At 37.2% G+C, this 26,779-nt stretch overlaps 1 protein-coding gene across 12 annotated transcripts in view; it reads right to left on the reverse strand.

Annotated features, from left to right (window-relative positions):
- Window positions 1-16,553, reverse strand: part of LOC117992537 (glutamate-gated chloride channel) — a 29,210-nt gene extending 12,657 nt beyond the window's left edge. For 10 of the 12 annotated variants that reach the window (XM_069505700.1, XM_069505695.1, XM_034980254.2 and 7 more), the window contains exons 1-3: window positions 16,417-16,553; window positions 4,958-5,032; window positions 1,945-2,057 (exon numbers count right to left, since the gene is read on the reverse strand). In XM_069505700.1, coding sequence (XP_069361801.1) covers window positions 1,945-2,057; window positions 4,958-5,025 — 181 coding nt within the window. In that variant the 5' untranslated portion in view covers window positions 5,026-5,032; window positions 16,417-16,553. Of the gene's footprint in view, window positions 1-1,944; window positions 2,058-4,957; window positions 5,033-10,229; window positions 10,491-16,416 lie in introns of those variants that run through there. The other 2 variants (XM_034980253.2, XM_069505704.1) reach the window with 2 other exon arrangements.
- Window positions 16,554-26,779: the final 10,226 nt, after the last annotated feature.

Raw genomic sequence — 26,779 nt, forward strand, 5'->3', positions numbered from 1 at the left:
ATAGATATTACTTAACTAACTATTCATTACTTTTCAATCAAAAATTTTAGGTCAGAGGAACATATTATTTATTCTAGGGAGGTTTACCCAGTACCCCGGAAGTCTCGTTGAAAATTTTCTGTCAAAATTTGTGCAAAAGGTATGCAGCCTAACTTTTTCTGGTATGACACTGAATTGATGTTACACATAGTATTAACACAGAAAACTGGACAGATTTTAATACAAATTTATGTACCTAAAGATAAATCTGTCTTCGAAGTCTTCACCACCATGTACATCTTTAAAATAATAAATACCTACATATTTCACGTATCACTATCCGTACGCGAGCACTTTAATAAATTGCTCCTCCTCTAGTTAATAATATTTTTAAATCTAATGAGGGATTCGTTCGAGCTTGAGTTGGCTGGAAAATATATCTTCGCATCCTAAAGACAATCAGTAATTAACGAGCAATTTAATTTTTTATATTGTAAGGTTACAAAAGATTTCAGTGATATTTAAAAATTAAAAAAAATACGATCACAGTAAATTCAGATGACAAAAATCTGGTGTCAAGCTTAGTCGAAATGAGGGATCAGCTGCTTAGTCCTGGAAATACGTAATTCACTCTGGAGATACGTAAACGTAATGCACTTCAGATCCATGTATCGTCAACCATAACTATAAATATTAATAGTATTAATATAATAAGCTTAAAAAGCTGGTGTACTATACAGGGGAGTACTCTAGGTCCACTACTCTTCCTTTTATACATAAAAGATAATGAAGAGCATTGTATGTTAAAATGTTACAATAAATTAATAATATGTCCAATATGAGTGCTTACTGCTTAGATCACATAGTTACAACAATTTTCATTTTACTTCAATACATGCAGTATAACAGAAGTCAGGATTATTTACACTTTTTTGAATTGACATTATGTGACTGTGATGGTTTAGCACTAGCTTTTAATAAATTGGGCACCCACGGTTTCTAACGATTTATTTAGCTTTTACAATATATTACAATAATTATATTATGATAATGTAAAATATCTAATTTATTTGTTTTAAAGCGTATACGAGCTAGAAATTGACGCACCTCAGTTGTTTGACATCACTATCCCATTTCTGACGAAACTTCGAGTGGAAAAGCGCACTTTAATATTCTTCATCTCACTAATTTAAAAGATATTGAAGATATGAAACGTCATGGTTTCTTTTGTAATTTTTCGTAGATCATGATAGGTACATCTAACTAACTAAAATTGATGGCCAGATCCATTGCAATATTTTATAAACCAATTTATTTATAAATTTGATTTTTATTGTGTTTATATTATAATAATCAGTCTTTCGTATTTTTTGCGAACTTTCTAGACGTTATATTATAAGTGTATCTTTTTATAGTGCGAAGCAGCGACGTGCTGTCTAACAGAGGTTTCAGTATAAGATTTTTTAGTGAACAAAACTCGTCATTGTAGTGGGCGTTTGACAAATTTTGTATAACGAACTAGACTTTTCGATTATTAGCACACGCTAATTAAGCGTTAGTATAAAACTCTATGGAATGTCATTGGCAATTACGAAAAATATGTTATTTCAGCAGTTTTATCTTCACACTCAAACTGGCTAAAAAAAGCCCAAGAGTCTAAAAGTCTCACGAGCCAAAATTTTAATACATGCTGAAAATGTGCTATTTAATAAAGATACCTGTGGAAAGTTAAGACCCACAAGACTTAGTTTTGTCTGTAAAGAGCACTGATTTCCACACATGTGTTTTTCATGTGTTTGTTTTCTATACACATAATAGATATAAAATTCTCGCTTACTCCAGTGACAAGTTTTCACGAAAAAAGTTACATACAAGGCTCTGAAAGGTATATTTTTACACAGTTACGTGAAAGGCGTATTTATAATTTACAGTGTGATAGTGTGGCGAGATACAAGTGTCACATACCAGTGCCGTTGATGCCAGAGGGTCGGATGCGAGCGTCGTACCGCCCCGGACCAAGGATCTGGTCCAGAATCTGTTTCTCTTTCTCTCGGAAGTTTATCTTTGCGTTCATACATCTATATCAAGCAAAGAAAAGAATATTTTAAAGTAAAATCAACCCACCTCATTGGCCTATTATTATTTCATTGAATACAGTTAAGTTTGTTGGAACTTGGAGCTTTTCTCAGACCAGGGTGCGTTAGGAACCCTTGTAAGGTAAGGTTTGTAAGTTTGTTTGTAGGGGGTAATCGTTCACCAGTAGAAAGCTACATTGTTCCTGAGTGCCATAGGCTTCATTTTATTTTCAAAAACTAGAGATCCCTACAAAAATTGTAATAAGCTACCCGTACGAAGCCGGGTCGAGTTGCTAGTGTATCATAAACTAGCGTGACCGATGGATGTAGTGTTTGGTCACTAGCTGTAACAATATGAGATAAAAATAGAGAGTGGTAACATCTCGGAGTGATAAATGTGAGAATTTATGCAGTAATAACTATGAGTAGTGAAGTGGCCGTAAAATTCCGTTTCAAACACACATAATTCCACTTCAGCGCTGTTGTAGGGATGAGTTGTTAGAAAAAAACAGGTTACAGGTTAGCTCTGATAGCTGATTTTCGCTTCACTGGCAGTTTCCGAAAAACACCCAATTCATAGATCGAGAATTTTAGAACAGAATAGTTTTATAATATTCAGATTTTTTTAGTAGGTATACAGTTAGTTGTCTGTCTGTCACTCATGTAAACACCTCAGTCAGTGTCTGTCTTTCTGTCACAGCCGTTTTCTGTAATATACATACCTAATTTTTAAATTTAGTATTTATTTTTTGCGTTTTATGTTTTATAATTTTATCTATTCTTCGATATTTATTATGAGATCGATAGTAATAATAATAGCGTTCCCAGTTTACGTGTCAAACGTAATATGACGTGACAGCATACACGATACCTTGCGACAGCATTGTGTGAAAAAAATAGGGCGAAAAAATATGCGGTAAAAATAACGGATTCGACAACCGCGAGTCATCTATAAACCTAGCGACGGGGATATGAAATTGACATGTTGGCATTGTGTTACAAACAACAAAAAACAAAAAGCTACACTATAGAACTCAAAATTCTATATAATATCTTTATAAGTACTATTTTGAGTCAGTAGAATAAAAACCATCATTTTGGTTTTTTTCAGGCTAAACCGCTAAAGCGGTAATCTAGCAACTTAAGAAAAACGTATAATTTTTTATTAGATTTGTTTTTTACAGACAGCTTGTTCGACATTCTCGGTATCCAAAATCAGTACCTAGTTAAATTTTTTTTTTTAATGCTGACTTAATATATTTTTAAATTATTTTATCAATATATAAATGTTAAAATATTTCTTAACATTAATTTATGAATTGAATAGATGTTAAGAATATTTTAGAACATTAATTTATGAATTAAATCGATATTAAGAATATGTATTAACAATAATTTATCTGTAAACTATATAAATGTTAAATATTTCTTAAATTTATAAATTAACAAATACTAAAATAATTTCTTAACTAACTACCTACTTAGTTAAATTTTAAATGAATCTACTACAAAATAGTGTGTAAGAGCTAGCGCGCACTACGGTAAACTTCTGTACGTTTTTTTTTTCGTAAAATCTGTGAACTACGTAGAAGCTAGTACTATTATATTATATTCTGTGGTAGAAAAAAGTGCGTGCTCTGCGAATTTAATTCCGCCCCGAATTTTGATACATTTAAATTCAAATTTACGGATTTTAAAACGCAGCGCAACTCGCTGCACCGTGGTGCGCGCTAGCTCTAGTTAATTTAATTTGCTTATTTAAGCACGTTAAATTAACAAGACAAATTCTACCTATTCCACGTTCATAAATAAATCAAACTACAAATTACAATGAAGAAGTATTTAATTTCTGAGAATATTTCCGACGGAATTCAACTCGTAGATCACGGCTGTAGCTGTGGGAAGACATATAAGATTTATATCCCTTGCATATTTAGATGGCGCACTAATTTATTCGATGTTCCGAAATAATCATCATCATCATGATCAACCCATCGCTGGTTCACTACAGAGCACGGGTCTCCTCTCAGAGTGAGAAGGGTTTTGGCCATAGTCTACCACGCTGGCCATGTGCAGATTGGTAGACTTCACACACCTTTGAGAACATTATGGAGAACTCTCAGGCATGCAGGTTTCCTCACGATGTTTTCCTTCGCCATTAAAACAAGTGACATTTTAATTACTTAAAACGCACAAAACTCCGAAAAGTTAGAGGTGCGTGCCCGGGATCGAATCACCGACCGTCGATTGGAAGTCGGATGTCCTAACCACTAGGCCCACAGCTCCGAAATAATAATACTTAATAACTATAAAATTTGACGACCTCCTTGGCTCAGTGGTAAGCACTGTGGTCTTATAAGTGGGACGTCCCGGGTTCGATTCCTGGCAGGAGTTTGGAATTTTATAATTTCTATATTTCGGCCGTAGCTAGGTAGGTCGCTAAGCCGGGGCGGGTTATAATTTTTGCAGGGATCTCTATTGAAAGTTTTCATTTAAGTATTTGTGTACCCACTTATAATTGAATTATCTTAAAAATCCTGAAATCCGCATCCTCGGATGTCAAAATGTTTGCATCCGTAATCCTGGCTATAGGTACTACGCACATGGAAAGTAGAACTACCTACATAATAATTTTTGAAAGTAGTTTCGATAACTGCAAAGTGTCGCTACTAGATGGCATTAAACAGTCGCTTCAGTACTGAGTGCACATACATGTCACTAATTTCGTCACTGGCAGTAAGTGAAACCGTGGCCTAGTGGTCAAGGCATCGGGCGCGAACCCTGAAGACGCTGGTTCGATCCCTGCGGGTTACGCAATTTTTGATATGTATTTAAAATTATTTGGTAATTTCCTAAACAAATATACAAAAATATAGTTACCTACACAGGTATGCAACACTTACCCTGCGAGTTGTAAAATGTAGAGTGCCAGTAGAATGAGGAGAGCGCATGATGGCCGAGAGATGTCCATCCTCCCACTGGAACAAAGGAGAAAAGTGAAAATCTCGTCATCATCATCATCATTGTTAAGCAATAGAAGTTCACTGCTGGACATAGGTCTCCTGTAGGGACTTCCAGACGTCACGTTAGATAGACGTTGGGGTCTCAAGGTGCTAGAATGGCGACCTCGCACCGGAAAGCGCAGCGTTGGCAGCCTGCCCACTAGTGGACGGACGACATCAAACGAGTCGCATGGAGCTGCGTGCAGCGTGGTTCGGAATCATACCATTAACATTCGTTTTCGTTGGTCATCAACATCATCTCAACATGGGTTGGCCCACTACTGAGCTCTCTCTCAGAAATAGAAGGCCACGCTGACCAAGTGCGATTGGTAGACTTCACACACCTTTGAGAACATTATGGAGAACTCTCAGGCATGCAGGTTTTCTCAAGATGTTTTCCTTCACCGTTAAAGCAAGTGATATTTTAATTACTTAAAACGCACATAACTCCGAAAAGTTAAAGGTGTGTGCCCGGGATTGAACCGCCGACCTCCGATTAGAAGGTTGACGTCCTAACCACTAGGCTATCACAGCTTTCTTAAGATTAAAAATATTTGGTTGTTTTCTTTCATTCAGTAATAATGAGCGAATTAATCCACAGGCCCTAGGTGAAACCAGTAGGGCGATTGTCTAAAACCTGCATCAATCATTATTACAATCTCAATTGTTCTGATTGGCTGAATTTGTGCGATTCTTGTTGCAACAATGCATTGTGGCCAATAGTGAGCGAGCATTAACCAATCAGAGATGATTGCGATCGTGACATTGTAGCTGTCAAACAACCGCGGTAGGGCCACTGAGTCATATTAGATTGCATATTTGATATTTCCATGGTTTAATTAAACATGCTTATTATTACAAACAGAAATTGTACATAAGTCGTAGATTTACCTACCTACTTATATACTTACCTACGTATATTCAGAAAGTAACCGCTCAATATTATCGAAAATATGAACACGCTTAGCTTATTTTGTGAATTTTTAACTATTCTGAGTTTTAACGTATTCTAACTCTCAGATTGTAATAATTATAGAGCTATATTTTTCCAAACTGACAAACTTTTGCACGAAATTAGATTGCGGCACGGTTTGGTAGATAGATAGACACGCTCTATGTAGGTATGTATACTGTACCTACTGTTGCAGACTGTTAAAATCATAACCCTTACTTTTGGCATTGCCGTAGTCGGGTAAAAATAGGCAAAAATATCAACCTCAAATATTGGCGCATTTTCTCGTCAATCAAAGTTAAAACATGGTTAGCTTGTATAAACACGACGCTCCCAACCCCCGCCAGCTAAATAAGTAACGGAGACACGCGAAAATTGAATCAGCCTCCCTTACTGAGGGAAATGTTGTCTTTTACACCCACGACTACGACTGAACATCGTACGCCAAGTCGGAACGACGTTTTTCACTTAGTTTTGTCAATAGTTTTCCCGTTTGTAACATAATATTATTATTTAGCGCACAAGATTCTGTTCCTATTAATGGTTTTGGTAAACATCTTTGTTTGGGGTTAAATAATAATGATTGCGATCGATGTACAGTAAATTTTCTTATGTAAACTTACTTATTTTCTAATAATTTATACTTACTTAATTCATTAAAATTTAATAATTTTAGTATATATTATTTGAGAAGATATTATAATGTGTAGTGTGATTTTATTAAAAAGCCTTGTCTTTCGCATTTCAGACATCAGAATAAACAATTTAAGAAAATAATAATTATAATATTATCATCGACTATTGTATAATTACCCGCTAACCCACAATGATGAATGATGATGGTGGGTCTAAATAAAATAAAAGACCTATTTGGGCAAATCGAGGAATATTCGCAACTTGTAGGACATTGTATTCTCACCAATTTCGTATCGTATCGTAGTCGTAAAGTCGAGATAACCCTACAACGGATGTAAACAAATTAGTGAGGACGTGGACTAGAAACTTTCACGTAATATGATGAAGTTTCCGTGGCTTCTATCGATAGTCGATATTTACTAGCAGCTTCTAATACATCCACTACTAATGCAATTTCTTGAATAATGTGTTTTAACTTTTAATATTATTACCTACCTATATCGCATCGTCGTACAATATCTTTCAAAAGATTTTCCGTTTTGGTGCGAGATGCAAATTGCAGATTAAATTCTATATTTATATACATTCTTATGGTTTTCGCAGCTGTATAAACTGGCAACTATTTGGGTGCTTACTTGTGCATTTTGGCACAGAAATGTTAGGTCAAGCTCTCATGAACAAAATTCACAAATCCTAGATCAGTCGAAAATTTTATTTTCAGAAAAAATGGATTTGTTTTTTTAAAACAATCCGTTTTTTTATTAAATAATAATTAAGAATATATTATAAGCTACCTATTTGATTAGGTAGGTACTTAAAACGCACGTAACTCCAAAAAGTTGTAGATGTGTGCCCGGGATTGAACTCTAGACCCCTAGTGAGGGGTCTTTCCAACGGAAACGTTTAAGTGCGGAAACCAGCCCAGAGAGAGAAGAAGAAGAAGAAGAAGAGGGGTCTTTCTATATATACCAGAGTAGGTACTTTGGGATTCGGTTATTGGATTAACTATGTGCCCTGCCCATTGCCACTTTAGCTTCGTAACCCGTTGAGCTATGTCGGTTACTCTGGTTCTCCTACGGATCTCCTCATTTCTAATCACATAGAAAAACCAGAGTGAACAAGGGTGAGGGAACTCTCGGCTTGATCTCGAATCGACGATATGTCAAATATTAGGCTATGGTGGTGTAAAATCATAGAAAATAGAGCTATTTTTTTTTTAGAAAGAATATTAGCCATGTTAAATATACTATAATATTCCCCTTTACTCTCCAACTAAGCGTCAGCCTTGTGCTAGGAGTAGGTACGACAATAGTGCAACGGGCGGGGTTTGAACCGTCGAACTTTCGGTTTTCAGCCCACTCATTTACGGGTTGAGCTATTGAGGCTACTTTAGGTAGTCAAATGTGCTAACATTTGACGCCTGCCAGTGACGTTGAAGCCTCGAGGTTTTGTTAGAAGTTCCTAACTGTCGTGAACTTCGGAGAAACTCCAAGCATAGCTCTCTCCATCGCCCGCTGAATGTCTCTCAGCCGGCGATGGATGGACGAGATGAATGGATGGACTGGTAAACTGTTACAAACTATCAAAATAGACAGCGACAAGAAAGCTAACTAATTTCCAATCATTTGGAAGTCGGCCAGTGTTTAGTTAGAACACCGGCGTCAACTAACGAAAGGTGAGACGAGATGTCACAGATTAGTTCTGCTCATTTGCGTTTCGGTTCATTTTAATAATTAGCAGTTATTAAAAAACATTTTTTTTCATGAAAAATATTCAGCCAAGGGTGCCATAGCTTAGAAGGATACCTGCGCAATAATAACTTACTTGGTTATTTATTTGGTTAAATGCAACTGCCTGAAAAACAAAATAATATACATAGATGAAATGTATGGAAAGCCGAATTTTAAGACTAAGTATAAATACGGTAGGTATTTTAGACCAAGCGATAAATATATATTCTACAAATATCCAAAACGCATGATACCGTAGCCGCCATGTTAATTCCGACTGTGACGTCACATGGATTGAAATTGTATTTGTATGTATTTCACCGTTGTTTACCAATCCTTGTGACATCCGTTATCCGGTGTGACGTCATGACAGCTCATGAACCTAAAAAGATGGCAGGTAGCGTTTTCGCGGCGTTTGAAATGCATTTTGATTGCGCTTATCGATCGAACAAATTTTTTGTAATTTTTTTTGACAGTTTATTATCACTTTAGGCTCAAATTAAGACACGTTTCAAAAAAGGGTAAAATACTCTATTGTGTTTTTTATCTGTATGTTTCTATTTTATACTATGTATTTGTATACATAATAAAATAATATTTATTTATTTATTCATTTAGATGGAACTAACAATATTTACCTTGAGCCTAGTAGTATTTTAAACTTCATACCTTCAGCCGTTTCGAAAAAAGGAGCCTGGACAGACAGACAGAAAACCACGTAATGCAAAAGGGATTCCATTTTTGCATTATGATGTATGGAACCCAAATGGACGAAAATAGAAACCGCGCATTTTTTAGGGCTCCGTACAAAATTTTTTTATAATAGATGGCGCGATTACTTCAGAGTTCAGTCAGCCCGTCCATCCGTCTAGTGGCTGTCTGTCACACCTATTTATTTCAGTAACTACTAATGCTATTGACTTGTAATTTGAAATAGGTTTAAAATATGTGTAGGTTGTGATAGTTCTAATGAGTTTAAGCATTGACTTATATAATAGTAAGTATAGACGAGAGCTCACAAACGAATTAAACATTGCTCACGTGGCCAGGTTTGCACAGATTGTCATGTATTGCAATTAAACTCACTTAAACTGTTTAATTATTTATTATAAGTTCACACAACACGACTCCATTCCCATGTCTCCCAAAAGCTGTCGGAACAGGACATGACATCGATTGGGTGTTGCCACATTATACACATCTATGTTTCTTATTACGAAATGTAGAAAAATGTCTTATAATATAAGCTACTTCAGTTTATTATAAACCTTAACACTTGAACATAAAGTTTAATAACGATTGCAAAATATTTATATTTAAGGCCTTTTGTCATCGACGATAAATTTAAAATATTGGAATTTTTCAAATAACAACAAAAGTATTTAATTATCCTAAAATAAAACTTTACACCTAAGCAATAAGTCTAAAAATTTGAGTAATTTGAAGTAAGCTTTTTGGTTGATATTTTTCGGGCCGCATTTGAAGCACTTATTTCATTTCTTGAGCATTCTATTTCAATTTGTTTAAGTGATTTTATAAAAAGGTGATAATAAAAAGAATAGGTACCCGGCTGAGTTTGTTGTGGGCTCTTCTCAGACTTGGGCGCGTTTGGAACCCTCGTAGAAGAACGTTATTAATAATTATCACGACTATAATATCATCTTACAAATTATCACCCGCCCCTCCCACATACCTATCCAAATGAAAAAACCAATAATCAAATTTAAATCTTAAAAAATTGTTTCAAAATTAGAAATAAAAATAGAAATTTGCCGGCGTTGTGGATTGTAAACATATAGGTAAATAATACACTTTAAATTTACGTAGGTAATTATATTTTAATAATAATACACACCTTTAATAAATCTACTCCAGGAATGCACTCACAGACTCTCAAATATCTAACACTAGCCTATAAATAAAAGTGCACTACGCTTGCCAAATGCACTTATGAACGTCACCACAAATTAATGAAAATGCACTTATTGCACAATGCACAAATTTATCATCTGTTATTATGACAAGTTAATAAACAAAATTTATCGCGTCGTAATAAATGTAAAGTACCTAATATAACTGATAGATACAAGACAATGAACGTTCGTCCGCCTCGACGGCTACACGACGACTGAAAGTTGGACGGGACGGGGGCCGGAACGGAAGGCTTTTCATTTTTGCTGTAATCTGTCAAGCACAGGACTGAAAGCTGCATAAAGCCTTTTTAGCCAAACGACACGATCATCAAACCGAGACGACTCAGTTATCCAATATATTATTATTTTGTGTACCTATTGGCGATACCTAATTAAACTTCCGTGCAGAGATTGACGACATTAATGCTACTTTTAAATAAGATTTTCATTTTGGTGAAATTATGATTTTTTTCGCAGTGATTTCTGAGTCGCGGATATTAGATATTTCAGTTGTTGCACATCTGCTACAAAAGGTCAATAATGCTGATATTTTACTGGCGGTTTTTCACGCGAAATTCGCTTTCCGTAAAACCAGAGATAATATATTATCTCTGGTTTTACTGGTAAAACGTAGCAAACAATTGTTTGCTGCATTAATTTAACTGGATGCTTTCTAACACGCAATGATGCGAGAGCGAGTTCTCGCTCGCGCGCTCTGTATCTCAGCTCGGGTTAATGAACGTGCGCGCGCGAAATTCAAACAATGAATAAATCGGGATTGACATAGGTACTTAATACAAACTTTGTTCTAATTTTTATTCCGGAAAATCAAAGTGTTCCCATTGAATTTTTAAAGGTCCCATCCTTTTAAACGGAAGCTACCGTTATCTGTGGTATAAACGATTGTGACAAAATATTGTAGTTTACCCTGACATGGACAAAGCTATTCAAAGTTTTCACAGGTTTCAAAAAAATCTAAATCCACGCAGGCATCGCCTAGTTGGTTAATAGAAAAAAAAAGTTTATACGAATAAAAAAGATTTTCATTTCATTTTCATTTCATTTCATTTCAATAGAAAACAAAACATTTGGACATGTATGAAGTTGCAACAGTACTTATAAAGTTCAGGTATGAGGCGGGAGGTTCCACACACACCCGCGCTATTCCGCATCGGGTTAGCGCGGAGACTGTGCGGGTGTGCGGGACGTCCCCACCCCATTGCAATATCGACCTGTCGTGAACTATAAAATACCCTATACCTATATCGAAGTGTTACCTATATGCCTCACCCCATTTCACTATGTCAAATTGTAACTTACAGGGTCAACTTTGTAACCTATGTTATGTTTTGTGACCTTTGACCGATCAAAGTTATTTAAACTTTGTAATTGTCGTCGGTGGTAACTGGCAGTTCAATTTTCGCTGGTAACTCACAGTTTACAATAGTTAAATCAGCTTTTCAGAAAGCTTAGTGCAAGTTAGCATATCACGACAACGTTTGTGGATTCCGAGACTCGAGATTGAGTGTCGAAATCGATTGACGAGTAGGTATCTGTTTTACGAAATGTAGCTCGATTGCGATAGAATAACAGTGACAATGTGCAAAATGTCGAAAAATTACGACTGTAGTAGGGAACCCTCGGTGAGCGAGTCTGGCTCGCACTTGGTCGATTCTTTACATAGACTAGCGCTTCTTGTGCAAGGATTCAAGGAGCACTTAAATACATTACCTACTATAAGTTCAACAAATGGGATGTGACCCTGCGACCTTTACGATATCAGTCGACCTTTTCAGCGTTTCCTTTGATACCTTTCTTGAGTCCTTTCCTCCAGTTGAGAGCTACAATTTCGGTTTAATGGGAGAGGGAATCGTGACCTTTGACCTCGCATAGAAATAAAAATGTCAAAGGCGACCCGGTTTTGCAACCGGGAAAAGTTTACATATATATAGCTTTATTTATTATATTACTAGCTGATGCCCATGACTTCGTCCGCGTGGATTTAAGTCTTTGAAAATCCCGTGGGAACTCTTTAACATTACGGGATAAAAAGTATCCTATGTCACTCTCCAGCTCTTTGACTATAGCTTAAGACCTGGAAAGTGACATAGGCTACTTTTTATCCCGGAAAATCAAAGAGTTCCCCGGGATTTTTAAAAACCTAAATCGCGGATGATGCCCCGGGCATCAGTTAGTGAATTATAAAATTCATTACTTAATTTTATAAACTGAAATTATCATTTTTCGATTGCTTATTGCTAATACCACAATACTATCTGGTTTATACATTTCTAGATTTTTCTCACTCGGTATAAACTACCGTATTACTCCAAAATTTCAGGTTTGTAACTCAATTCGTCCACGAGCACAGAATATATAATAGTACTACGAGGCAGTGGCGTGCAGCTCATAGAGGCATAAACGCACTGCTTACCCGCGTTGTAAAAAATCAATGCTTATTATTCATTAAAACCTGCCGGAAAATAAGTTCATACCTAAATGCATACCCTGACTTGAAATCCTGTGCACGCCACTGCTACGAGGTAGAGTGTACCCGTGACACGCGGACAGACAGACGGCAGAGTGAGATTAATAGGGTTCCGTACTCTAATACCGGGTTGGATACGGAAGGCTATCACCTATCACCGCTTTTGTTTATTTGATATCTAGATTACAGGTATATTTTTTTTGTAGACCGTTGATATAGTTGCGTGGTCTTGTCAATGTGGCTTTGTACCAGATTGTACCACGCAACGTCTAAATGCCCTAAAAACCCTGTAAAAACTTTGGTTTATTGTTAACCAATAAACCAAAGTTTTTACAGGGCAAGTTAAAACATTGGGCGAGGTCACTTTAAGAAAACAATATGGCCGTCCTCATCAATAACTTGTAAATTGTAATGGCGGCCAGTACATTGAACTTTGTTAGTTGATTGATTGGTGTTCTTATCTTAAAATCAGTGGCGGATTTGCCCTTAGGCACAATAGGCCCGCGCCTAGAGCGGCCACATATTAGGGGCGGCCGCTCTGCAATGCATCGTATTAATACTTATAACTAACTTGAACTTATATAAATAATCAATAAGTTCAAGAAAAATCAGGAATAGAAAGTGCGTAAGCAACCAATAAAAGGACAATAGATCATTGTTTTTACGTGAACGAAACAATAGGTCAAGGATCGAAAAAGGCAAAAGCGTAAACACTTACAACCCATATTCACAAATGTTACTATGAGGTCTCATGTTGCGTTCGAACGCACATGGTACAGAAAACCTATTCATAAACAACAGGAAGGACGGACGACACCACCAAAACGAGACCGTAAAACTTTACGCGATACATTTTGGCAAAACAATACAGATAGGGTATAGGGTGTATGTCCGAGTGTTTGTGTGATTTAAATAATTTCTGTTTGAAAAATCGCGATTAATAAAGTAAATCCTTGAGAAAACATAATATAAAGAGCGATCACTTCAAAACTTATACCTACGTGATATAAAAAAAAACGATTATTACGGTGCCGATGAATTTTAAAGATGCTAATGGATGCTATAGATTTTTTAGGGTCCCGTAGCCAAATAGCAAAAAACGGAACCCTTATAAATGTATAACGTCATGTCTGTCTGTCTGTATGTCCGTCCGTATGTCACAGCCACTTTTTTCCGAAACTATAAGAGCTATACTTTTGAAACTTGGTAAGTAGATGTATTCTGTGAACCGCATTAAGATTTTCACACAAAAATAGAAAAAAAAAACGATAAATTTTGGGGCTCCTCATACTTAGAACTGAAACTCAAAAATATTTTTTTTTGATCAAACCTATACGTGTGGTGGAGTATCTATGGATAGGTCTTCAAAAATGATATTGAGGTTTCTAATGTCATTTTTTTCTAAACTGAATATTTTGCGCGAGAGACACTTCCAAAGTGGTAAAATGTGTGTCTCCCCCCTGTAACTTCTAAAATAAGAGAATGATAAAACTAAAAAAAAATATATGATGTACATTACCATGCAAACTTCCACCGAAAATTGGTTTGAACGAGATCTAGTCAGTAGTTTCTGATTTATCGTGCAAAATGTCGATAAAATACGATTGCAGTACGGAACCCTCAGTGCGCGAGTCTGATTCGCACTTGGCCGATTTTTTAAAGATAATGTTATGAATCTACTTTGGTCCTTATTAAATGCAGATCTTTTGACAGTTACCAGTAGAGGACATCCAGTGCCTCCTATTTTATTAGTTACTAGTGACTTTAAAATTTTATTTATTGGGGAGTTGAAAAAACATTAAGAAAAAATATTAATTATTCAGTACATAATATTATGTGATTTGAAAAATATACGACTATTAAGTTGAATTCCGAATTTCCGAATTTTCATCTATTGGTCCGGGTACCCTAATGACAATCTTAGTTTTGGGTTTTAAACGATGTTCTGCCATCTGGACACCATCTGGTAGTCACTCGAGTCTTCACTCTCGCGCATCCAAACTAAGTTGACCAATCCCTTAGCAGAGTCCTTTACGTGCAGACGAGTTTTGTAACACACTATATGATCTGCCCGGGCTTCACTCGGGTGGGATTTAGAATATCAGCGTGGGGGTGAAAATATAGTGCTAGTGCAATTCAAAGAACACACGAACAAAGTGAAAGCATAGTGCTAGTGCAATTTAAAGAACACAAGAACAAAGTGTCTACCAATAAAGACTCAATAGACCGATTCTTAGGTATAGTAAGTACGTTTATAATATAATATTACTTATTAGCCTCTCTCATAGGCTAGATTGTAATGATAGTAAAGTATTGTTCTCAGCACTTTACGATAGTAAAAAAAAGCATGGGGGTGGAATTTTCAAAAATCCTAAAACACGTATTTTTTCATTTACCTACCTACATACTTACCAATTCTCATGGAAATAACTTGAAAAACAACGGACATTCATACAAACTTACACCCCTTATTTAACCCCCTTGGAAGTAAAATTTTCAAAAATCATGAAATACTTACATAATATTTTTATTTTTAACCGAAAGCCACATACATATGTATGTATACATACATTGAGATTGACTTGATATTACTTCGTATGGACAGGGCTTTTGAACAAACAAAATGGCACTGACTCAGTGGTGCTTTAGCACCAATGCAACCTCAGTGACGTCTGGCATCAAACGAGTCGTTCATTAGTACCTATCTAAGAGGTGGCTCTGATTTATCTGGTTCCAAAACCGTGAAAAATTTAGGCATCCGCTAAGAAAGGATTTTTGAAAATTTAACCCCTAAGGGGGTGAAATAGGGGTTTGAAATTCGTGTGGTCCACGCGGATGAAGTCGCGAGCATAAGTTAGTCTTTATATGATGAGAGCTGGGAAAGGGGCGGCTCTGGCCTGGGGCCTAGAGCGGCCAAGACTGCAAATCCGCCTCTGCTTAAAATCTAAATAAATTGAGCCTAGCAACTAAGTTATTAACTAAAAGGGGCTAAAAATAGAAACCTCAATTTGTAAAGATCATAAGTAGAGTTTGTACAGTATTGGGCGAGGTCAGAAAACATATCTGTCAATAGATGGCATTGACATAAGCGCCATCTTTAATTACAGTGTACACAAAATATACATCTTCATATTTCTATTTTTAGACGCAAGTAATATACCCACCTACTTTAATGTTACCTTTAAATCGATGAAATTAATGATTAATTCTTTGTTTTTACGCTTGATTATATATCGAAATATAATTATTTTATGGACAATAATAAGATTTAAGTATGGAAAAATATTATAGTTAGGTATGTATGGTACCTAAGTATCTATTGTTTTTATTTATTAAGTATTATAATAAACGGCAAAGGATTGAAATTCCCAGCTTTAATTTAAACCTCATCTAAAAATAGATCATCATCTAAAAATAGATAGACAGATAGTCCAGCAAAATTACGAGGTACCTATATAAAAATAATTTGTAGTTTTTTTCTTATAAAAAAAGCCCGTACCTACCGCACTAATCAGATACTGTTATCGAAACAGTGGATTGATATGTAGGTTTGAGTGATAAGATGCAGCCACTCCGAGGTCCAAGATAGGGCGCTGAAAAAAGGGGTATCATTCAGAGATAGAAACTGGAAACTGACTGACCTTTATTAGAGTCCCATTTCTAGGGAAGTCCGGAGGCGCGCACTGTACCAAAAAAGAGCCAAGTATAAAATTTAGACTAAAAATTGTTAAAAAATAAAAACGTCAGAAATGGCTTGCAACGTCGTTCGGCGCAGACTGGCCGGGATGCGGGCATCTCTATCGATCCGATCTCCGCGCAGCCTCCGAGCTCCGGGGCGGGCGGCGCGGCGGCGGGCAGAGCAGGTGGATTGTCTAGACCAGGGGTTCCCAATTTTATTTGGCCATGGAACCCTAATTGATCATACTTTTTTTGGCGGAACCGTAGCTGGCTATTTTTGTAGTATTGCAAAACATTTATAATGACAAAGAAATACTATGACGTTAATTACCTCCATGGCGCAGTGCGTGCACTGTTGTATTAAAAGTTGGAGATCCCGGTTCGATTTGAGGCTTCGGCCGCGGCTAGTTACCACCCTACCGGTAAAGACGTAACGCCAAGCGATTGAGCGTTCCCGGTAAGATGCCGTGTAGAAACCGCCCACTAATTGGGAATCACTGGTCTAGACGTACCCTGCTAACTCAGTGTCTAACGCGATAGCCACCGAGCTACATTGCTGCTTACTGAGTGATATTTAAAAAAATCGTAGAATACCTTCAATGGATTGAAAATAAATGTCAAATGAGCTCGATGGCTATCATTTAGTGTTAGACACTGAGTTAGAAAAATGAAAATCGGTAGGCAGGTCCATTAGATATACTTAGTACGCGACAGGTGCGGTCCGGTGCGGGATAGCGCGGGTGACGTGCGGGTGTGCGGGGCGTCCCCCCGCCTCATACCCCGAATGCCATTTCAACCTGTCGCGTACTGTAGTAGGTATAGGCTAGGCTTAGGGGTTGAATTTTCACAAATCCTTTCTTAGCGGATGTCTACGTCATAATAGCTATCTGCATGCCATTCAACCCGATCCGTCGGGTAGTTTGAGCTGTGCGTTGATAGATCAGTCAGTCAGTCACCTTTTTGTTTTATATATTTAGATTTTTGTTGGGATTGAGCCACCTAGTGCATAAAGCAGGTACACAGAGGTGGTAGGTAGAAATAAACAGTTAGATAGTAGATACAGATGAGGGGGCAAACCAGACAGGCAGGGGGCAGGAAGCGACGGGGGGGGGGGTGGATGGTCCTGATGGAATCAATATTAGGTTTGCATCCCCCGCCGTTATTGCAACTTGCATTCTGTAAACAAACCTGCGCACTTTATGAGAACACTACACTAGTACCTAGGTGATTATGATACACTAGTGACTAGGTGATTAAAAGCTGCTAAAATATGCGCTGAGTGCTATACTAATTAATATGAGAAAGAGTAACATGAAAAATAAATTTTGAAGTTGTGATTTCAAACTCGGTGAAACCAAAACACGACCAAGACAGGACTAAGGCATAATCAAGATACGAACAAGACACGACCACGACAAGACCAAGACAAGAATAAGACTCAACCAAGACAAAACCAAGACAAGGCCAACACAAAAGCCTAGGCAAACACGAGACAAAGACGAAACAAAAACTAGCCAAACACAAGACACGATTTTCACGATCAAATAGCACCAAAGTTTTGTGTTATCAACCTCATAAATGCTGAGCCAATAAATAAAGTCTTGGCAAGAACACCACAATACGTGTAAATTCCATTGGTGAACCGTGGCGTGGTGTTCTTACAAAATGTGATGCAGTAATTCCGCAAGGCTAAGTAAGTAGTTGCTACCAACCGCAACAAACTGAGAAGCACCGATTAAGTACCCAGGGCCCTCGGGCTCTCTGGGCACGTGCCCAGGGCCCACTAATCCCTGCCAGATCACCATACCATAACCGAACGACCGATATTTTAGTACCGAAAAACATATCTCGACTCTAGTATCATAAGGTCGGATGTGGATTTTTGCTACTTTTCAGGAGAGCCAAAACAAAAATGCTAGGGAAATCGGGTCATAATTTCTAAACTACTAGAGATACAATTTCAGTTGTTTTTGTAATATTTAACACTTAACTGTGTCTATCATTAACCATTACTAGAAATACTTTATCATTAATAAATAAAATATAAACTCACAATTTCTTCAAAATGGACGATATGCGACTTTATGCTGGTAATATTCGTAACTGTGCTAAAAAATTGTGTGCATAAGTTGTAAACCGACTTTATGGCTGCAATTTTTACTATTACAAATTTGAAATAAAAGTCGGATCTATTACTTAATATTTCATAATACGTCTTAACTGATTATACATATGTAATATTCGGACAAAAGATCACAGTAGTTATCTCACAAAAATCATTTAGGAGTTTTGTGAGATAGCAACAATGTACCTATCTGATTTTTCTGAAACTGATTAGTTAGATCTGAAACATAATAATTGCATTCGCCCGATAGTCTGACCATTGCATCCGTGTAAACCTTGTGACTTCTGAATGAATGAAAATAACATTTACAAATTCATAAATAAAGCCCATTAATTAAAAACAACGGCCAAAAATTGGAAAAAAAATACAATGTAATTAGAAACCCACAGTGGGCCAAACATTTTTTGTGGAATTGCATACATTGCGGTTACATCAATATAGAAATCTAAAACATGCCAACATAGCCTGATTTTCCTTATAATGATTAGGTACGTAAAGTAAGAATGGAGGTCAGCAGGTACCTACTGCAAAAGTTGGTTATATTTTACAGTGGATAATGGTTTCTCATTATGTCGTATATTGGGCGAAAGCGGGGAAGAATTTTAAGTTTATATGTACCTATAACATACTAATGAAATACAAAAAAGTCTTCTTTAAAGTAGTTTTTATAAAATAATAACACCCAGCATTATTGCGTTAGTTGTAGCCAGGTAATATATTCCGAAATCTGAAAATCCCCGCCGTTCTTATTTTTTTTTGATATAACAAACGGTCCTGATATATCACCTTTGTAAAGGGATGTGGTCTTTAAAAATATGTTGTAGTGCCAAATCAAACTTATCAAAAAGTTTTGTTTCCTTCGCATGTTCTTGTAAACTGTGACCAATCTCTTAGTTTAGTAATCTGCATTGTTTTCAGCTGTTCCCTTTTTTTCTATTTGTGCATGGATTACATCTTACTCCACGTAGGTACATGTTGCATTTTAGCATAAAGCTTGTGGTTTATCACCTTTTTGTGTGGTAATCCTTATAATAATCATAAGTAAGCCATAACGATTATCATGCTCCGATTATGACCGACACAATTATCAGACCACAAAGTCAATTCTTCAACAATTTCGAGAATACTTTGTTTCTTCTCTAGTAGATTAATGAAATAATACAAGATACTGTTTTATTCCTTCCGCTGCAGCTGATGTTTTCAGACTACATTAAAGTAGCAACACTGCTGGTAGCATCATGAATCGTTTTTAAGGTGCAGAAACTACGCAGGTATAAGGATTTACTGTTAGTCAAATCCGGCATTGCCACTTTTGTAATAAAAAAAATACTTTCTGCTTTTTTGAAAATTCCATTGCTTCTGTTTCGACTGTTCTTTTTAACAGATACTTTTTTAAACTGTTTCTTTCGTGTTTTAGTTAAGTTTTTTTTTTTTTACTTTCACTTTTATTAGTTGTTTAATTAATAAATTAATTTAAACTACATATATATTTAAATTAACATAATCTAAAGCTTCCTATAATTAGGAATGTTTCGTTAGAATCACTATCATCACATATTGTAGGTGCCTTATAATTTCTGCTCTCGATTAATATCAAATTCGGTCGATTATAAGACGGGTAAAGAAGAAAAAAATTGATTAGGTACTCTAATTTTTTAAGGCTACCTTAAAAACTAGGGCAATAAATTTTTGAACTGATGATTTGAACTATGATTCATAAAAAACACCATAAATGCACGGTTTTTGCTTAGTGGGGTATTATTATAATATATGTTTAGATTTCCATGGTGTGATTTTCGTGGTCCTAAATGATTTTCTAGTCTACATTTTCAAAATGTCTTCAGCTTTATTCTGGCTCTTTACTTTTTTCCCGCAGTTTAGTCCAAATTTATGGTGAAATAGGATGGATCTCTTACCTATTAATCACATCAACTTTAATGTAGTCACAAACAAAAAGCTTTATTTCAACTTACTTCCATGAATTTTATTGCAAAATTATTTATATTACAAGGCAAAAAGTCTTAAATGATTCACAGTCCAAATATTAATACAAAAAATTCGAAGCATAACATCTGTTGTGATTTTACCTAACAAAATTATTACATATTTTAGAAGCAGAAGTGCGTAACTGCAGTACCAGCTAGTATTACAAATAAACTTATTTCGTAGCATAATGGTCGAACTCAAAATACACCTATCATTTTTCTCCATTGCTTTGGTGCATACATACGCAAGTCAAAAAATATAATTATGGTTCTCCAAATTTTTAGAATGTGTTAAGATACGACATTATGCATGTATTTATCTTTGCAACGAAAAGAGATAGAAATACTGGTGTCAGCTTGGCAGAAAGAGCCCGAAATGCTCATTACCTTTATGTAAAAAAGTGAGTTTGGTCGGAAGTACACATCCGACCTTATGATACAAGAGACGAGATATTTATTTCGATAAAATCAAAGGTCAAAAAGGTCCTCTCAAACAAACGACGATAGATATTGTTAACTAGTCAAGACTGACTTATATCCGACACTCGGCGGCTGCTGGACTATTATCTACTTTCTTTGCCTATTCTAAGAAAAAAGTACCTACTCTGTCAAGATCATAGGGGCCCCATTATTCTAATGTGCCCAGGGCCTCCAATAGGTTAAAGACGGCCCTATAAGTACCTTAAGTAGATACTCTGATGACCTCAGTCGATGATGCCAATGCAGTTGTAAAGAATGTAGCAAAAATAACTAATCAAAAGAACTAATTACGAAAAATCGCCACAGAAACAGCAGATAAATAATCGGGACCTATTGATTGGTTTGTAGTGTTTCGACATGCGATGCATCGACGACTGACAGACGATGAGTCGATATAGGCTTTGAGTCTTTGAGTTCACTCGACAGTTCATTTCCGATGGCAGGCAATATTGGCTATCCATCGCTCTTTAAAATAACGATAGACTGCAGTATGTATTATCTGGATTGTATGCAAAAATATCAGGACTTACTGATATACCTAGTGTGACGATTTCAATAACCTCAGATTGGCTAACACTCTCTTACCAATTGGCACTGGAGACTTAACACTCGTAGTAAGGTATCTTTGATGACTCGTTAAAATGCCGTAACACCTAGCACCAAAATTTTATGCTCAACCTGCAGGGCGATTGTCTAAAACCTGCATCAATCATTATTACAATCTCAATTGTTCTGATTGGCTGAATTTGTGCGATTCTTGTTGCAACAATGCATTGTAGCCAATAGTAAGCAAGCGTCAACCAATCGGAGGTGATTGCGATCGTCACACTGTAGCTGTCAAACTACCGCGGTAGGCCAGCGGATGAATGTTGACCCGATAAATGAAGTCTTAGCAAAAGCGCCACAATAATATGTAAATTCATTTGTGATTTGTGAATCGTTCGGATTCACCAAAGAATTTAGTAATGCTCTTGTAAAATAAGTTGCTTTTGTAAAATAAGTCAATGTCAAAGTCAAAAAAGTTTATTCAAAATCCATATGGCCATACTTAATATTATAAATGCGAAAGTGTGTCTGTCAGTCTGTCTGTCTGCTAGCTTTTCACGGCCCAACGGTTTAACCGATTTTGATGAAATTTGGTAGAGAGGTAGCTTACATCCCGGGGAAGGACATAGGCTACTTTTTATCCCGGAAAATCAAAGAGTTCCCCCGGGATTTAAAAAAATCTAAATCTACGCGGATGAAGTCGCGGGCATCCTCTAGTAGGTAATAAATTACACTTTTTGATAGTCGGTTGTTGCATTTGTAATATGATGGGTTAATGTCGCAACCACGACAAGCGGAGAAGCGTCGATCAAGAAACCATAAGGACTGCCCTTCTTCTTTCTTCTTTGTCGTATCGCTCTTGGCAGAGCGGTCGTGGTCATCACGAGGCAACGTCTTTGAGGGCAGATGTTATATGCCTCACGAGCATTCGCCATTTCTCCCTGCTGGCTGACAGCCTGGTACACTCGTGCAAAGGACCGCCCACAGCAGACTTAATTTGGTCGGTCCATCGCATGGGTGACCTTCCTCGCCCTCTGGTGCCTGCCCACTTCGACAATTACACACAAGAAAATAAGAAGACAATTATTACGATGATAGTGCAGGTAAAGCAAGTAAAAGGTATAATGGAAGTAGTCATCATCATCATCAACCGATAGACGTCCACTGCTGGACATAGGTCTCTTGTAGGGACTTCCACGCGCCACGGTCTTGCGCTGATTGAGTCCAGCAGCTCCCTGCGACTCGTCTGATGTCGTCCATCCATCTAGTGGGAGGTCCTTCTAACGCTGCGTCTTACGTTGCGAGGTCGCCATTCCAGCACCTTGAGACCCCAACGTCTATCGGTTTAACGAACGATGTGCCCTGCCCATTGCCACTTCAGCTTCGCAACCAGTTGAGCTATGTCGATTACTCTAGTTCTCCTACGGATCTCCTCATTTCTGATTTGATGACGTAGAGAAACTCCAAGCATAGCTCTCTCCATAGCCCGCTGAGTGACTCTGAGCTTTCTTGTGAGGTCCATAGTTAGCGACCATGTCTCGGATATGTCATCACTGGCAACATCTGATCAATGACTTTGGTCTTCAAGCTGTGAGGAATTTTGGACAAGAAGACATCTCGAAGCTTCCCGAATTCTGCCCAACCGACTTGGATTCGGCGGCTGACCTCTTTCTCGAATTTGGACCTACCCAAATGGAAGTAGTAAAGAAAACTAATTAAAAGAATTGATCTCCACTGATATCTCCTACACTAGATAAACATCAAAATCTATTGATTGTGTGTTTCGACATACGATGCATCATGCATTATGTCATAGACGATGACGTTGACTCGATAGGCTTTGAGTCCCTTTGAGTGCACTTTCCATTCATTTCCAATGGCAGGCAATATCGTCGCTATTCCATCGCGTTTTAATTTTAACATTGCGATGTCTATTTTTAGAACATTATAGAGATCTGATTTCGAGTATTTGTAAACCGATTTTTGACTTTATTAATAATGTATTGACTATTAAGCTTCGACTCCATAATTAACTCTGGAATATTTCCGTACATTTTATTTTAATTCAGAATAAATCGCTTAATTGCTGGGGAACTGGAGTGGGACTTCTCGTTGTGCAAATCAATCAAATTATGTAAGTAAATCAAACAATTGAAAAATTTTGGTCCAAGTCATTTCCAGTCTAATTCGAGTAAATGACCCTTAACCTAAAAATAAAATAAAATTGGATCGGAAATTCAGTGCGAGGTTGACCAAAAAAACGGCTTTATTTACTGGCCTACTACCTACCCGCATTATTCTGGGAAGAACCCTATAGGTTTCTTGACAGACAGACAGACAACAAAGTCATCCTATAAGGAAATTTACGGGAAATTTACGACCAAGTCATAATACAATTTACATTGTATCCTCGTCTGCCAGATTGAATCATAAAAGCCCCAGATTGCAAACAGCGTCTTTGCAAGACGGTCATTCAAGAACTCGGCCATCATGTAATTTATTTTATTGGATAAGTCAGTGATCGTGTAATTTAACCACCAAGAGGCATGGCAAATGAACACTTCCCGTTTTCTAACAAGGAAATTGCTTCGTTGGATAATCAACCCATCACCGGCTCACTACAGAGCACAGGTCTCCTCTCAGAGTGAGAAGGGTTTTGGCCATAGTCTACCACGTTGGCCAAGTGCGGATTGGCAGACTTCACACACCTTTGAGAACATTATGGAGAACTCTTAGGCATGCAGGTTTCCTCACGATGTTTTCCTTCACCGTTAAAGCAAGTGATATTTAATTAAGTAAAACGCACATAACTCCGAAAAGTAAGAGGTGCGTGCCCGGGATCGAACCCCCGACCTCCGATTAGAAGGCGGACGTCCTAACCACTAGGCTATCACAGCTTCCGTTGGATAATAATGAGACGTTATTATCCTTACAGAATCAAAAGGAACCCTTATAGTATCACTTTGTTGTCTGTCTGTCCGTCGCGTCTGTCCGTCGTGGCTGTCAAGAAAACCTATAGGGTACTTCCCGTTGACCTAGGATCATGAATTTAGTACTGTAGGTTTTTATACTTAGCACATGTAAAGGAGTAAATCCGAAAACCGTGAATTTGTGGTTACATCACAGAAAAAAAATTAAAATGTGTTCATGAACAATAATATTAGTATTTTCAATTTTCAAAGTTAGATAACTATACCAAGTGGGGTATCACATGAAAGGGCTTCACTTGTACATTCTAAAATAGATTTTTATTTATTTTTATGTGAGGGGATTACACTATTATAGATAATTATGTACATTAATTTATGTAGTGTGTTATTTTCAATAAAATAAATAAGCGGTACAAATGGCGCATGCAATTCCGTGAGCTCGAACATAGCGCGCGGAATCAAACTTGTGTGGACCTGCGTACGCTAGATGCGCAGGAGTGTATAGCTACCCGCCACCGGCGCGCGACAGTCTCGAGTAAATGTATTCTGTGGCGACAGTGCACTTGTGTTATCACGGCGAATGCACGCCTCATTTTACCCGCGCCTTTCACAATTCGATTGCGTTTTATTTTACCTAATTGCTGGAACTACTGGAAGGATATACTAAATACAAGGAAGACCCATCATATGCATGACTAGATTATGCCCACGACTTCATTCGCGTGGATTTAATCAGTAGTAATTCAAATTATTTTTTTATTTATTTTTAAGCATCATAGTTTTTGAATTATCGTGCAAAATGTCGAAAAAATACGACTGTAGTAAGGAACTAAGGAACCCTCGTTGCGCGATCCGTCAGGCTCGTCGTCGGCCAAGTGCGAGTCATCGCACTTGGCCGGTTTTTTTAAAACCTAAATGCACGCGGGCAAAGCTAGTATTTCATAAAGCGTTCTTAAAACTAGGCCACAGAACCTTGACACGTAAATTCATGTAGGTAGTGACAAAGCGCTCGTACTCCTGTACACGTGAGGTGTGGAGAGGCAATCTTGAAGCCTGGAGAATTGCACGCAGCCCTAGAATACTGAGAGTGTATGCCGTTGATATACAGAATGTAACCAGAACATTGCCAGAACACTAGCAACAACTTAGCGTAATTGTTATACTACCTAAACACAATCCAATACCAATGAAATACCCATTTGCCTCATTTTGTAATATCTTTCAAACCCGCGATCAGTGCCCCACCGATGCGATGAAGCTGCTCACACTAATATTATAAATGCGAAAGCGTCTCTGTCTGCCTATCTGCTAGCCTTTCACAGCCGATTTTGACCGAATTATGTACAAAACCTATAACTTTTCAGTTTTCGGAGTTACATATATTTATGCATTGAATCACGTGATTTAACGATGAAGGAAAATCGCGAGGAAACCTGCATACGAGTTCTTCAAAACATAGAGGTCCAAAGGTGTGTGAAAACTGCCAAGCCGCACTTGGCCAACTTTTTACACTATGGTCAAACCCTTTTCATTCTGAGAGGAGACCCGTATTAAGTAGTGGGACCGCGGCGACGGTTTAATAATGATGATGATCTATACTAATATTATAAAGAGGTAAAGTTTCTAAGTTTGGTTTATAGGGGGTAATCTCTAGAACTGCTGAACCGATTATGAAAATTCTTTTACCAGTAGAAAGCTACATTATTCCTGAGTGATTCAAGGATCTCTATTCAAAAAAATAGAGATCCCTGCGTGTAAACTTACCCGTGCGAAGCTGAGACGATTCGCTAGTGATAAACAAAATTACTCCACATATCCTGTGCATCTCCGGTTCCTTATATCATCGTGGGCCGTGGCCTGCACAAAAGGCAAGCTCAAATAGGCCATATTGCTCGCTCGGCGCGGCAGGCGTTCGCAAAGTGCCTGCAAATTACGACTGCCGTACAACCTCTTACTATACTTGCATACTTATTACTTACCAAGTTAGAACTCATACCTCTAACTTCTATGCATATAATATTTATTTACTAGTCTAAATATATAAAAGGAAAAGTTGACTGACTAACTGATCTATCAACGCACACGGACAGCTCAAACTACTGGGCGGATCGGACTGAAATTTGGCATGCAGAATGGATAGCTATAATTATGACGTAGGCATCCGCTAAGAAAGGATTTTTGAAAATTCAAGCCCTAAAGGGGTGACGCTACGCTGGCCAAATTAAAGTGTGGTTTCATAAACACCAACAAATAATTAGCA

Source organism: Maniola hyperantus, chromosome 21, assembly GCF_902806685.2.
Source record: "Maniola hyperantus chromosome 21, iAphHyp1.2, whole genome shotgun sequence".
NCBI classification, from domain to species: Eukaryota; Metazoa; Arthropoda; class Insecta; order Lepidoptera; family Nymphalidae; genus Maniola; species Maniola hyperantus.